Source organism: Asterias amurensis, chromosome 20, assembly GCF_032118995.1.
Source record: "Asterias amurensis chromosome 20, ASM3211899v1".
Classification (NCBI taxonomy): Eukaryota; Metazoa; Echinodermata; class Asteroidea; order Forcipulatida; family Asteriidae; genus Asterias; species Asterias amurensis.
The window spans coordinates 1,800,435-1,816,008 of NC_092667.1; the positions used below are offsets into that span (position 1 = coordinate 1,800,435).

The window sequence follows — 15,574 nt, forward strand, 5'->3', positions numbered from 1 at the left end:
TTACGGGAACTGTGAAAAATAATATAAATTAAGTGATAACCAGAATAGAAACAATGTAGAAAACGCCAGTATTGCTCCTTTTTCAGTTGAAACAGAGACAGGGACATATAAATTTAATTTAATATAGTCCCATATTAAAGTAGCAAGATGGATGACCCCGATGCAACATTTTCTCTTTTTACCCCAACATTCCAAGTATAGTGGCTTGGGTGTTTTACAAAAAGATTACCACAAAGCGAATAAGCAGTTAACGACCCCCAATTAACCGCTTTAATCCTTATTCATAAATACCCCAGACGGTTTCTCTACTCTACCATTGGTGGAGAGCTCGTCACGTGGGGGTGTTTAAACGGTTGATAATGACAAGTGTTTATAACCGGCTGGCTTCCGCGTGTCAGGCGTGCAAGATTATCACGCGGAATTCATTTCTATTTGTAACAGCGCGTAATCTACTTCTAAGCGCGCGCGTAATCTATTTCTAAGCGCGCGCGTGTACACACAACCAAAGCGCAATAGACTCTTAACAAAGTTTTTGAACAAAATATTTCAAACCTCGAATTTTCAACTGTCAAAGTGTCTGTATTTTTTAATGTTTTTTTAACAAAAGGGCATTTATGAATGGGAATGAAAGAGTAGTGACCTTGCAGAGTCGTTGCCGTGCCTTATCACACGGCAATTCGATCCTGCCGTCTTTAAACGGCCGTGTAAGAACTCGTCGCTACCCTTTTATTCCCTTATTAGTAGTCAGCTCAGAATATTGATCAACATGAGCTACGTGTGCTCGTACTGGACGCTGACAGATTAAAGTGCCCGTTAAGTCACAAGGAATATCATTCCAGCCTGCAGCCCAGCCTACAGCGCAATCTTCGTTGCCGCCGTCATTATTTGGCTCACTATCCTTCCATCTCGCGTCCTGCACGTCAATAGTACCTTCACCATCCAAACACACCCAAGTACCTGGAACAAAGTCAATCAGAAACAAAAAAGTCTCATTTCATCAATCTTCATTGTCCTTATCATTTTGCCCATATTCAGCCCATATCTCTTCCTGCTGCACGTCAATAGTACCTTCACCATCCAAACACCCCCAGGTACCTGAACAAAGTCAATCAGAAACAAAAAGTCTGATAACATAATGTTTGGAGCGGGATGGTAATGCTTACTACTCTCTTAATATAAAAGAGTGAACAAACACTTGTTTTGTCCGCCATACCACTCGTGCAAAGAGCCATATGGCGGACAACTCTTTAAGAGTGAAAGACGGGGACTTTCAACACGATTAAGAGTGAAGTTTGTTCCAGTTTCATTCAAAAGGAGTGACACAGATTGACTTTCACTGATCACTCCCCCAAAAGAGCGAAACTCGGACATTAAGAGAGCACTAATACAATCTCAAGAGAACAAAAATAACTCGGCATGGCCCAATTTCAAAGAGCTAAAATATCCATGTGCAAAACTATGGTTGCGCTTATTACACCACAAATTTTAAGCAATATTGTTTCCTGCTCGAGCAGTTCCATGAAATCGGGCCCAGAATGACATGGTAAGTTGTTCTGATGACATCTGGACTGACTCAGGTAGAGAACCAACTTTTTACACACCGCTGCACTTAAGAACTCCCTACCTGTATCTTGTTTTCCACAAACTCTGTTACAGTTCAAGAGGAACGTCATCAGACATTTCCTATTAATTAAGATTGTTCCCTTATTTTATTATCAACTTTGCATAAAATAAAACTAATTATGAGGACTACATTGAACATCATTTCTAGTTGTGCATTACATGTAATATACGAACCTTCAACGTTAACGTCGTTGCAACCAATCCAGAAATTGCAACTGCACATGTTGAGGATGTGTTGTAACTCTTCTTCAGATTGAGGGACAACCATCACCCCACCCATCTCAACACAAATCTGCTTGCCCTCTTCCCATGGAACTTCGGCACCATGCATCTTGTAGCATTTGTCTCGCCACTGGCTCCAAAAAGGAGGGCATGGCTTCCAACACTGCCCGTTTACAGCAGCGTAGTCTGCCATCATAAATACACCAACAACACCCAGCAGTTTGCTAGCCAACATTTTTCAGACCATCTCTTGACAAATTGAAATTGCTGCCAGGTTTTATAACCAAGAAGGTGTAACCTTCACAGAACGGAACCGTGCCAATTAAGATCCTCAATTTGCCAATAAAACACGGCTCATTGGGTCACAAAGAAAAGGCGCAACGAGTTCTCAAGCAACAATTATTCAACCCAAATTTATTATAGAATTTGAAGGACAAAAACTACACTAAATTTTGAGCTGTGCATATTACATGTGTAAGCTGCTGGCATGGTAAGAAATTAAGATGAGAAGAAAATTCAAATTTTGTTGCAAAATGTTTTCTCAAAGACTGAAGATGTTGGCCCTGAGTCTGAGTGCACACTTAGTATATGCCACTTAAAAATACTTTGAAGTATTTTTAAGTGGCATATTTCTTCTGTGTTTTGTAATTTATTTGTAAAATTATGTTGCTTTACCCAAAAGTGCAAGACTCCCCACGAACAATTAATAAATAAATAAGTACAAATCATTTATAAAAGCTGAGTTTACATACATGGTAGGAATATAACACACACTTGTGTATTCTTCCCCTCATCGGGTAATCTTCTCACTGACCCACAGTACAGTTTGACCCTTTTTATCACCCAGTGCTCTCTATATAAATGTGAATATGTAAAATAGAATCTAAAATTGTATAATGATGTCCGGTAGTTTTCTCAGCTACAGCTTTGTTGAAGAAATCTGCATATGTTGGCTGGAAGAATAGCTTACATGTATGTAATACACACCAACTCTCCCCTGGTGAGTGTTCTTATACTTGGCTTTTGGTGAATTACTCATACTTTCCTTTGTGTTGTGAATTAAAGGGTGCGTTCGATTAGCTTCCCTGGGTCTACCCCGCGGTGCTCACTCGGGTGAGCCCCTGACAAGAGCTAAACGAACGATCACTCACGGCTCTCGTAGTGACGTCATGCACCTGGGGCCAGCCCCCAAGTGACCCATGCCACAAGCAGGGCACTGGGGGCTGACCCGGGTGAGCCCCTGGAATGACGTCAATGCTATTCGAACGCACCGGGGGCAGACCGGGGTCGACCCAGGGAAGCTAAACGAACGCACCCACTCACACTTCCTCAGTGTGGTGAATTGCACACACTAACTCTCCCTCAGTTGCTCACACTTTCCCCTGTGTTTGCGTGGTGAGTTGCTCATATTTTCCCTTGTAACTTATCAAGCTTATAAACTGAAACTTGTCAAAGGCTTAGTCTTTCGTTGATATTGACAGTTCTTTCAATTAAAAAGGATTGCTTTACTCATTGATATATGTATTTGCTGATTAAAAAAAAAGGTTTTTACTTCGAATGATAAATGTATTTTAAAGTAAGGTAAAAACCTCACAAAATGCTCATTTTTTTGTATTTTTCAGCTCATTTGTGCAAAGAGTCAGTTGTGCAAACACCTGTGCCTGTCGGTGGACCCCTAAAATAAGCTGCCTGGAACAAGCGGTGGTCATGCTGACCCTGATGCAATAGAAGGTATCTTTTGTTCATTGAAATTCTTTTAGATGCACCATGTTTTTTTAATTTAAAAATTCAAGACACAGAAATAACGTTTATAAAGTTTCTGATGATAAAACATTCGGGCCGAACACGTTGCGTGACTTCACCCCGTCGCAGCAACGAAGATACAAGACTCACGTAATAAGAACTGACATGTGGGTACGGTTGTGTGGACCGCTGTGATGATGTCATCTGTTGACTATTGCCGTGATGAAAGCATAGCTCATCAGTGACCGAGGATTGTCACAGGTTCAATATAAACCAATTGCACCTGGTTTTTGTACACGAAATGAGAACTATGGGCAAGGGTTAAGGATGAACTGTTTTAATTTGTGATCAAATTCATCAATACAGCTCGAGACAGATCAGAAAAAGTCCCTACTTTGCTTGTATCACCCGAGATTAAAATTCTATCGACAAAAGACATGTTTTTCCCCTTGAAGATTCTTGATTATCCTGCATGAACTGCTCTAAAACTAATTTAAAGTCTTTTAAAGGCAGTGGAATTACTCAAAATAATTATTTAGCATAACAACTTATTTGAACAAGTAATGGAGAGCTGTTGGTATAAAACATTGATAGAAACGGCTCCTTCTGAACTACGTAGTTTTTGAGAAAGAAGTAATTTTCGAGACCTCAAAATTTGATTTCGAGACCTCAAAATTTGATTATGAGGTCTTGTCAAGCATCTTAAACATCTCGCAACTTTGACAACCAATTGAGCTCAAATTTTCACAGGTTTGTTATTTTATGCTTATGTTGAGATACACCAAGAGAGAAGACTGGTCTTTGACAATTCCCAATAGTGTCCAGTGTCTTTAACTAAATTCATGTGTGAAGATTGATACAAACGTTTCTTTCATTGTACCAGTGAACTGTAGAAGTCCGAATGTGGGAACTTCACATCGGTCTTTGTTTGCAAGGTGAGATTGATTGGACATGCTTTCTTTGTTATTGTATTTATTGGGCCCAAGTTTTACATTATCATATTCATTTGTTATATTAAAATATTAAGATATATTCAATAGGAAACTTTAGACTATCTGCCAATCACCAAGAGGGCGCTCTTCACCAGGTAATGTCAACAACTTAGGAATAGGAGAAGCATGAGTGACGGTCACTGACAGCAATTACCTTGTGTTTTGCGTGTTTTTGATTTTGTATTTAGATTTAGCCAAACTGTGTTTTGTTTTTCATAACACAATGCCAGCTTAAACCAAACTGTTCTGGAACAGGACGTACTGGACACGAGTTCCCCAAGGATAACAAGCGGTGTGCATGAGTTTTTGGGAGTGTTTCTTCTAGGGTAACTAGCAAAAATTCCAAAATGCTGACCTACCAAAAATTGAGAAGAAATCTGAAGTTTAGTTGTATGACAATGTATGTGATTTATTTTTCAAGAGGCTGAGAGACTTCTAAATATTTTTTGAGTATTTTTGAATTTTTAGCATTTACCATTGTTTGCTTTAGGAGTTGTGCACCCTTACCTGGTAGGTCTGCTGCCCTCTAGTGGCAGAGCTTTCAAAAAAGTCTCCCAGGATACTACTACTGCAGTGTTTATATATATATACAAACCTAAACAGAAAGGGTGCATACATTTAAAACTTAATAATGGTTTGTGGCGGCATTCCAACAAAACATTTTTTAAGAGACCAATGACGGAATTAATGCATGGCAGTTATATCAGTCCGTACAGAAAAAGAACCCAAAGAATACACTCATTTTTAATTTCAATGTCATGGTATGCCATGTAATGATGCATTTGAGTGGAGAAAACCATTTAAACCTATGTTTAACACCTTGACCTTTGACATACATTATGTAAAGGTAATCGAGTATGCAAATATGTTTTTTATATTCTCAAGGTCAGGTTTCTATTCACCTCTAATACAATTTTTGTCCTAAAAATGAATAGTTTTAGAGAGAATTGACCTCAAAATTTGATAATTACCACCCATCGTAATTTGCAAACTAGGTCACTTCTGGATTGAAACCTTTGTTCCATTTTGGATTAACCACAATAACTACCCAATAAACAAGAATCAACACTAAAACAAACTTTTGCAACTTGTGAGACTCAACATAAAAACATGTCTAAATCTGGTTCTCTATTTCAGACAGATATATTTCAAGGGATGTTTTCTACAAGGCCTATATCATGACCATTAGACCGTTTAAGTTTTATGAACTCTGAGACCTTTAGACGAGTTTTGTTCTGACCAACTCTGTAGTGTTCCTTGAACAAGTACAAATAAGTGGCTTGGTGTTTTTTTTTAGAAAGATTACCATGAGGAGATGTACCTGCCTATTTACCTCATAACAAGAATAGTTTGCTCAGAACATTGAGCAACATTTCAGATGATCTATAGTGTTGGTGATGTTGATACCGGACGCTGACAGATTAACTTGCGACGATTAAAACATTTAAAATCGTACCAGCCTGAAGTATGGCCTACTGCACAATCTTCGTCGCCACCGTCACTGTTTGGCTCATTGGTAGCCCATTTCTCGTCCTGTTCGTCAATAGTACCTTCACCATCCAGACACAACCAGGTACCTGCAACAAGTAAGGTTAAAGAGCCAATGAAGGATGATCTCAATATTTCAACTATTACCTTTTTATGGCCAAATAGACATTGAGATACCGGTTAATAACCATTTTACTCTCAAAATTTGCATTTAGTAATAAATTACTCGAGTCAAAACCACACCCGGCCGCGTGGCTTTTTCAGCCGAGAGTCAAAAACGGCTTATCTATTATAATGACCCCTTGTCGCCAGTGACGATATTCCCCTAATTGGGTTTGAACACAGTTCTCCAGCTTTGGCAAACTGAGGGCGCTATTTTCCACATCAAATAGCCGCCACTGACGTCACGATTCCTTTGTCGCGCGGGTTTATTTGACCCCGCGTTCTTCAGAAATTTAGCTTGTAGCGTTCTGGAGAAAAAACATTTTTACCATGTTTTAACGTGAGGTAAGAGACTCTTTATATTTTGTGTATGTTTCCTATGGACTCCAGCTATTAGAAAACTGTAATATCTATATATTTGAGATCATCCTTTATTGGCTGTTTAAGATCACCAGACGCAAGCTCTGGACGTTTCTGATCAGCAGAGTGTGGGTTCGGGAGTCGTGACACTTAACCTCGTCCTTCGGATGGGACGTAAAGCAGTTGGTCCCGTGCGTTGTGTATATTGCACGCAAAACACCCCAGTAACACTTATCACTTTATGCCCTGGTGTTTCTGCCTGTGGCTGCTGAATGCGTTGTATTACCTTGTAAACACCCTTATAACGTGCTATTATTCTCGGAATTTTTAACTCCAATAACCTACCTTTCTGGAAAAAAATGTTGATACTAAGCTCCTTGAGTACCTTGTTGGTAGATACGTGCGCTACATGAGACTTTGATATTATAATGTTGAGAGCGGGGTCGTTTGCATTGAAAGTATACACGATGTTTTTGTTCAGGAATTGATTCATATTCTTTTGGTGATCGGCAATGGATGGACTTTATTTACTTCACTGGTTTTTGACAGTTACCAAAGGTGTCCAATGCCTTTATTAATCAGGGCTAGAATTATAATATATATGTTGGATGGTAAGGTCTCCCTCGACCCCATCCCCAAGCACCAATCCCTGATCACGATGTGACCGTAGAGGGCAGCATAGTCGATGTAGCACTTAAAAATAACTTGCTTTGCAGCTTTTTTATATAGCGGTATGAGTATGAATTTGTTTTAACCTCTGACTGAATGATTTACGTCACTGTTTGGTGAAACTACATATTAATTGCTATGCCAGCTATTTTTTCTACTAATGGATATGCATTTGGTTGTACTTGTTTTATGCCTCTGTGAGGACGGTCCGGTTTGGATCGAACGCTAAGGCCATCTACCCTACTCATTTAAAAAATATATATCTTGTGCGCGATTCTGTTCTTCCGATGTCTTATGTTTACATAGTTTATACTACAAACAGTATCATACTGTAACATTTAGCCATGGCAAAATGAAAGTAACATAAATTTAACTCTGCTTTTGGCATAAATTAATTAACAAATCACCTTAAAGGAACACGTTGCCTTGGATCGGACGAGTTGGTCTATAAAAAGCGTTTGTAACCGTTTGTTATAAAATGCATATGGTTGGAAAGATTTTTTAAAAGTAGAATGTAATGATCCACACAAGTATCACTCAAAGTTGCACGGTTTTCCTTTTACGTCGCGAACTAACACGGTCGGCCGTTTATGGGAGTCAAAAATTTGACTCCCATAAATGGCCGACCGTTATAGTCGACGAGGTAAAAAGAAAACCACGCAATTTCGAGGCATATTTGTGTAGATTGTATTCTACTTTTACAACATCTTTCTACCCATATGCGTTTTATAACAAACGGTTACAGAACGCTTTTAAAAGACCAACTCGACCGATCCAAGGCAACGTGTTGCTTTATGATTTGTTTCCGGTTATCTGCAAAGAGTTTAATAATTTTGCCCAACCGAAATCGTGCTATCGTGTCATATTCGAACTTATCATGCGAGGAGTGACAACAATTGGTTATCTATAAGCGTCCTTGTCACAATAGCTTTGTTTTCAGGTGCATTTGTACCAAAAGATTTGACTTCAAAAAAAATTTGTCTGTGTGGCATTTCGCATTGTATTTGCGATTTACGGTAAAGCAAAATAAAGGACTATTTATTTTATTTATGACATAATTTCTAGAATTGTGTACGAACCTTCAACTTCAATGTCGGTGCAACCAATCAAGCATTTGTCGCAGCTGAACATGTTGAGGAGGTGTTGTAACTCTTCTTTGGATTGAGGGACAATCATCACCCCACCCAACTGAACACAAATCTGCTTGCCCTCTTCCCATTTAACGTCGGCATCATGCATCTTGTAGCATTTGTCTTGCCACTGGCTCCAAGTAGGAGGGCATGGCTTCCAACACCGCCCGCTTACAGCAGCGTAGTTTGCCATCATAATTATACCAACAACACCCAGCAGTTTGCTCTCCAACATTTTGCGGATCATCTCTTGGCAAATTGAAATTGCTGCCAGATTTATACCCATAATCAAGAAAGTGCAACCTTCACACAACGGAACTTCTGAAATAATTATTGCCAGTTGCCCATAGTTGCCAGTTGCCAATATTGCCAAATTGCCAATAAAAACACAACTCATCCAGTCACAAAAATAGCACAAATAAGAAGATCTCCATTAACAGTGATACATCAATCAATACAAACTATAATATCAAGTCATAAAATATAAGTAGAATTTTAATACAAAAAATTGACGTACTATAATTTTGAGTTGCTGTGGCATTGTAAGACATTGTGATGAGATAAACACAAAGAAAAATCCAGAAATTTACTTGCAAAATGTTTTCTATATTAGACTTTAAATTTATTTCAGTGACAGAAGAACAGGGAGTTCTACAACATCAGCGATAAATAAATCAATGAAAACTTTTAAATGTAACAAAATACATTTTTTCATGATGTTGAGTTTATGCATATAGCTGCGTCGTAGCACGAAATTTAAGATAATATGAAAATAATGAAATCCAGTGATTTTTACCAGAAAAGGGTTTTTGCAGGGACTTAATGACTTTTGCCTCTGTGATGTGTTTGTAAAATTGTGTTAATGACACCCAACTGGTTGAGTTTCCCATCACGGAACATCTTTAAGAACAATTACTGTAAATTTTGAATTTTTCACATGTAATCATTCAGCCTAGTGTGTACGCATCCATATGAATACTACACACTCCTGTACTTTCCTGACAATATATCTCATTGACAAGCAATACAGCTTACCCCCCCCCCCCCCCAGAAAAAACTTTCCTTGTCAATGTTGATATGTAAAATGGAATCTAAACTTGTGCAATGGCGTCAATTTCCCCCTTAAAATGTTCAACTATCAATGTATGGATGTTTTTTTTTGTATTCATAAATATCATGATAATGAACACAGAAGACTGTCATTTTGCCTTAAACGCAAAAATACAAATTCATTTGTTGTTTTAAATAGATGGAAATTTGCATCGGGAATAAAGAATAATACATTTTGGTAAAGACACTGCTATAGAGTTTCAATGGTTGTTGCTTGTAGGGTCGAATCCCTCCCGAGTATAACAATACATGCCTGTGATTATTTTCACAGAGCTCGGGAAAGTGCTGAGTATACAGTGCTAACACATCGGTATATGGGTAAAAAATAAAATTAATACTATTTGTTGTTGACAATTTTTCTGTTTGGTGTGATTGTTTGTGCTTTGCTAAAGGGAAGGTACACGTTTGGTAATTACTCAAAACAAATGATAACTTAAAAACTGACTTGGTAACGAGCATTGGAGAGCTGTTGATAGTATAAAACATTGTGGGAAACGACTCCCTGTGAAGTAACGTAGTTTTTGAGAAAGAGGTAATTTCTCACTAAAATAATAAAAGACTTCTAGCTAGAAGTCTTTTATTCCTATCTGAAAGCACACAAATTCGTCCAACAAGGGTGTTTTTTCTTTCATAACTTTCTCGCAACTTCGATGACCGATTGAGCCCAAATTTTCACAGGCTTGTTATTTTATGCTTATGATGGGATACACCAAGTGAGAACACTGGTCTTTGACAAGTACCTAACGTGTACAGTGCCTTTAAATTAAGTCTGTTAAAATGGGTCATATGGACGAAATTAAGTCATTGGTCACCATTTTCCCATTGGTTTTAGCGTTTGTCTTTGTAACAAAAATTTAAAAGAATTGACGGTGAACTATGGTTGAATTTTTGCAAGCTATATTATTCTCCTGACATATATGCATTGACGTCACTTACGCCACCCAATGAGCGACCTTCTTTTGACCCTTCAAGTGACGTCATGTGCACAATGTCTATTAAATTATTAGGAAACTTACATAATATGCAAGATTTTCCGCATTAATAATTGTATAAAAAAAAACTCTGCGGCAAAATCATCTCCCCTTTCTCGCCCGTCATAATATACCACCAGCAGTTTGCTTGCAAAATTCGTAGACCATCTCTAAACAAACTGAAATTGTTGCCAGATATAACAAGAACCAAGAAGGTGCAACCTTCACAGAACGGAACCGTGCCAAGATCCTTCGTTTGCAAATAAAAACACGGCTCATTGAGTCACAAAGAAACAGCGCAACGTGGAGTTTTCCAATAACAACGATAATTCAACCAAATTATTATAATATAATTATTATAAAATTGAGTTGTGCATATTAAGCAGAAAATACTGCTTTACAAAATACTGCTTTAAACACATTCAGATGGGCACCAGTTGCCACAATGTAAACTTTAGCGATTTTTGGTTGATAACCTGTTTCTGTTCAGCAATACTTTTCTGTGCTTAGCAAGTTTCTTGTGCTTTCATGGCTTTATGAAATTGGGCCCAGGAAGTCGGTCGGTTAGCTTTGGAAGCGCTTGGCCCAATTTCATGGCTCTGCTCTGGAATCATGGAATTCCGTGCTTACGTCAAGCGTATATCACGGTTTAGCAGGGAATTTGGGGTTGTGCGCATGCGTACTCCCCGTTATAGGCATTCTACGCATACACGGCTAGTGTAGAAATTCGGCGCTTGCACGTAAGCGGAGAATTGTGATCGATAGCGCAGAATTCGGCGGTAAGCAGAGCCATGAAATTGGGCCCCGTTGGCCGATTTCACAAAGCAATAAAATTCATCGCAAGTCAAACTTTCAGTATCACCATAGTGATTTGTATTGTGACATCACACTTTACTTAGCAACTAAGATTGATTTGCAGTTACGATCCATCTCGGATCTTTGTGAAATCGGCCTACGTCTCATTCAATTCGGTATTCTCCACACTGTGGATATTGGCATAAAGATGAATTGCAATACGCGTCATTGACGGCTCTTTGATGTAAAACAATGGAGAAGTGTACGCGTGTACGCACTACGCACGACTCTCAGCCAATGATATCTCGTCACGCGTGCACATTTTATCAAAGATGGCGGACAATGACATCTATTGCAATCCATCTATTGCTGCAAACGCAAGACGTATACAAACTCGCTATATTTATGATATTGTGTTTTTTTCTGCCGATAGAAGTCACACAGCATAAATTGGGGTGTTAAAAATGTACACCATGGGTGTTAACGCATATAGATACTCAAGAGAGAATCAAAATGATTGTGCTAAAATAACACCATTGTAATTATGATGGCAGAAATTAGTGTAATTCTAACACAATATAGTGTTATTTAACACCTTATGGTGTAATAGATGTTAAACTTGCATCTTGGATAAAGAATATTAATTTTGGTTTTTTACCCATACACCGATGTGTGTTAGCACTGTATACTCAGTACTTTCTCGAGTCCTGTGAAAAAATATCACAGGCATTTTTTTCACAGGACTCGGGAAAGTACTGAGTATACAGTGCTAACACACATCGGTGTATGGGTAAAAACCAAAATTAATATACCTTATGGTGTAAGTTTTGAATTCCTTTTTTGTTTTTGAAAGCAAGCTGGGTTTTTTTTGTGTTTTTTAAGTGCAAACAATAGGCGTAACGTATGTGACGTCATTGGAGAAGAGCGTCCTCAAGTTGAAGGATCGGGGTTGGTTAGGGATGAATTTTTATCAGTCATTTTATAAGTTCAGTAACACATGGCATTTGGTGCATAAAGTAATTTATTTTGAGCTTGCAGTGCTAAGTAAGTAATTTAAAGCATGAACATCATCAATTCTATATTGTCCTTATATTTACTATTACATCAAATTGGTTAATATCAATCAGTTTAGCCTGACGAATACAACATGTATTGTTATTTAATTGTCTCTTCTTGAAAACTTGAGGTGATGTCTCTGTGAGAGCCGGTTGGTTTATTCAATGTAGTGGGCTCTAAAGTAGTCGTTATAGGAGACAGTGACATCGACGAGAGTACAGTTGTCGGAATGTTGAGACTAAACCAATCGGCTCTTTCATGGGCAAAATTTCATGGCTCTGTTTACCGCCGAATTCTGCTCTTGCGATCATTATTCTTCGCTTACTATAAACCAATCGGCTCTTTCATGTTAAATTGGGTCAAATTTCATGGCTCTGTTTACCGCCGAATTCTGCTCTTGCGATCATTATTTTTCGCTTACTATAAACCAATCGGCTCTTTCATGTTAAATTGGGCCAAATTTCATGGCTCTGTTTACCGCTGAATTCTGCTCTTGCAAAGGCTTTAAAATGAGTACACAGGCCAGATATATCAGAAATGGTCACAAGCAACGTATAACCTTCACAGAACAGAATTATAAAAATAACCAAACAGAACACAAAAGAAACTGGCACACGGGCTCTTCCATCTTAATAATGCAATCGATAGAAACTCAAGAAGAAAAAAAATATGCAAATTATACAGTGACGCGATAAGGATTTGTGGTTTCCTTGGATTTTAATTGACCTAACGTCGAACCTAAAGGTTCTGGACACAATTGGTAATCATAAAAACTTACTCGGTAACGAGTAATGGAGAGCTGTTGATAAAAGGCATATACACATTGTGAGAAACGGCTCCCTCTGAATGAGTAACTTAGCTTTTTGACAAAGAGGTAATTTCTCACTTAAATAACCGTTTTACAAAATATATAGGCATGCTTGCTTTAGTGCTTGTAACATTATTCAAGAGTACAACATCCGTTTGCTCAGCTAACAACAAATTGTGTTACTAAAGTGATTTTTCTCAACTGGAAAATGTTTTTGTTAACAGAGAGACCTCTTGTCAGCTATGCTTTGTTGCACTTCATGCTATCTTTCAGTTTGGAAAGACAGTAATTTTCAAGTTGAACTATAATTACTAATGAATCTACACTCAACTGTAGATAAGTATAGATTCGACGAATATATACACGGATCTATTCGTAACGAATATACAGTTAAGTATAGATTCGTAAAAATACTCTACACTTTCAACAATATAGTGACGTCCCAGAAATAGTTTAGCTCTGTTCAGATACCCACACGGGGGCAATACCATTCCACCCCATATTATACTCTGAATAAATCACACAACGTCACGGTGAAATACCATTGCAAAAACAAAAGAGATAAACTTTTGTCGAGGTAGCAGCTCCTTCCGAAACCAACCTTCATTATTTCAAACAGTTATGAGAACAACCAAAAAATGTAAACAAAAACTTGCAAATGTTATCGTACCAGCCCGCCTTTTTCAGTTATCAGCGAATAGGGAGTACATATCATTAATATTAGTATCTTCTAATATTTGTTGTGTTATTTTATTAAGTTATTGAAGGAGCTACATTGCTGTTACCGGGCGCTGACAGATTAACCTGCGTTTAGAACCACATCCCAAGTCGAATAACCCGGCTGAAGTAAAGATGGCGCAATCTTGGTTGCCGCCGCTACTATCTGGCTGACCACTCCTCCATCTCTTGTCCTTCACGTCGAGTCCTTCACCATCCAAACACACCCAGGTACCTGATCGGAATCACAATCAGAAATAAACAGTCTCATTATAACATCACATGTTGGGGGAGGGACCATTACGGAAAGTAAGTCGTGGTCCAAGACTTCACGAAACATAGCGTCACATAACGTGACAACGTGATAACCCGGTGTGGCGGTTTTAACTTTCCGCTGTGTTCAGTTTTCATTCTTGATAAATTTGTAAAATTCAGCAGAAAGTAAAATTATACTGGAATTCTGATAAAACACCTTGCCGGTGACACGCATTTTAGCGACTATTATGCAGTTTCCGTGTCTTTGACCCCTTACTCACCTAAAGACAAGCACCGTTTTCAAGATGATTCGATTTCTTTTTAGTTGCACATATTTGTGGTCAGTGATCTACATTGGTACATCATGGTGTCCTGTCAAGGATATTGTGTTAGTCGTTGAGGAAATCATGAGAGTAAAAAGAAACATGATTTTCTCGTGTCTTTGTTGTGCACAAAACTAGGCATTTGTACACCGCAGCAGTGGCGCACGGTGCCAAACACTTGCGCGCCCGGATTGGTGTATAGTCGCATTTTATATTCTGGCGTGATCGGCAGCAATTTGTTACTATTAAACAGCCATCTTCGACCCGAGTTATAACTTTTTTTCAGTGTTAATTTCGCCAAACTATTTGTTTTGTATCATAGAAAATTGAAGTTGTATTTAATGTTATTTTATTTTCCAGAATTGATTTGGCATTGTGCATTGTTTTAGCGAGTTGTCATAAAATAATACACTGCAAGAATGATTTAATAAATTTTGGCATCATTTCTAGAATTCTGCACAAACCTTCAACTTCAATGTCGTTGCAACCAATCAAGAATTTGTCGCAGCTGAACATGTTGAGGATGTGTTGTAAATCTTCTTTGGATTGAGGGACAACCATCATCCCACCCGACTCAACACAAATCTGCGTGCCCTCTCCCCATGTCACTTCGGCATCATGCACCTTGTAGCATTTGTCTTGCCACTGGCTCCAAGTAGGGGGGCATGGCTTCCAACACCGCCCGTTTACCGCAGCGTAGTTTGCCATCATAAATATAACAGCAACACGCAGCAGTTTGCTCGCCAACATTTTGCAGACCATCTCTTGGCAAATTGAAATTGCTGCAAGATATAACAATAACCAAGGAGGTGCAACTTTTACAGAACGGAACTGCGCAAAGATCCCTCATTTGCCAATAAAAACACGAATCATTGAACCACAAAAAGAAGCAGCACAGTGTGGAGTTCTCCAACAACAGCCAAAACCAATGCTTTTTTCTTGTTTTAATGTTTTCGTTTGTCAAATATATTTTGTTCTCTTCAGACAATTGACAAAGAGCTATTGCTTGATCGCCTACAATTTTTACTCTCCCGCAATAACGTCACTTAAGCCGCTTTCTTACATGGCGTTGCTTACAGGATGGTTAAAGGCAGAGGACACTATTGGTAATTGTCAAAGTCTAGCCTTCACATTTTGGTGTATCTCAACA

General features: G+C 38.4%; 3 protein-coding genes across 3 annotated transcripts; all 3 read right to left on the minus strand.

Moving 5' to 3' along the window:
• Nucleotides 1–718: 718 nt before the first annotated feature.
• On the minus strand, nt 719–2,080 carry LOC139952677 (C-type lectin domain family 4 member M-like). The gene is made up of 2 exons (XM_071951878.1): nt 1,798–2,080; nt 719–957 (listed from the first exon to the last, which is right to left on the minus strand). Exons 1-2 carry the CDS (start codon nt 2,078–2,080, stop codon nt 719–721), a joined length of 522 nt encoding a protein of 173 aa, XP_071807979.1.
• A 555-nt stretch (nt 2,081–2,635) lies between these two features.
• On the minus strand, nt 2,636–8,582 carry LOC139952678 (CD209 antigen-like). Its single transcript, XM_071951880.1, has 3 exons — nt 8,339–8,582; nt 6,057–6,157; nt 2,636–2,698 (listed from the first exon to the last, which is right to left on the minus strand). Exons 1-3 carry the CDS (start codon nt 8,580–8,582, stop codon nt 2,636–2,638), a joined length of 408 nt encoding a protein of 135 aa, XP_071807981.1.
• Nucleotides 8,583–13,899: 5,317 nt separating this feature from the next.
• LOC139952581 (C-type lectin domain family 4 member M-like) lies at nt 13,900–15,174 on the minus strand. The gene is made up of 2 exons (XM_071951763.1): nt 14,889–15,174; nt 13,900–14,081 (listed from the first exon to the last, which is right to left on the minus strand). The coding sequence occupies exons 1-2, from the start codon at nt 15,172–15,174 to the stop codon at nt 13,900–13,902; spliced, it is 468 nt and encodes a 155-aa protein (XP_071807864.1).
• Nucleotides 15,175–15,574: the final 400 nt, after the last annotated feature.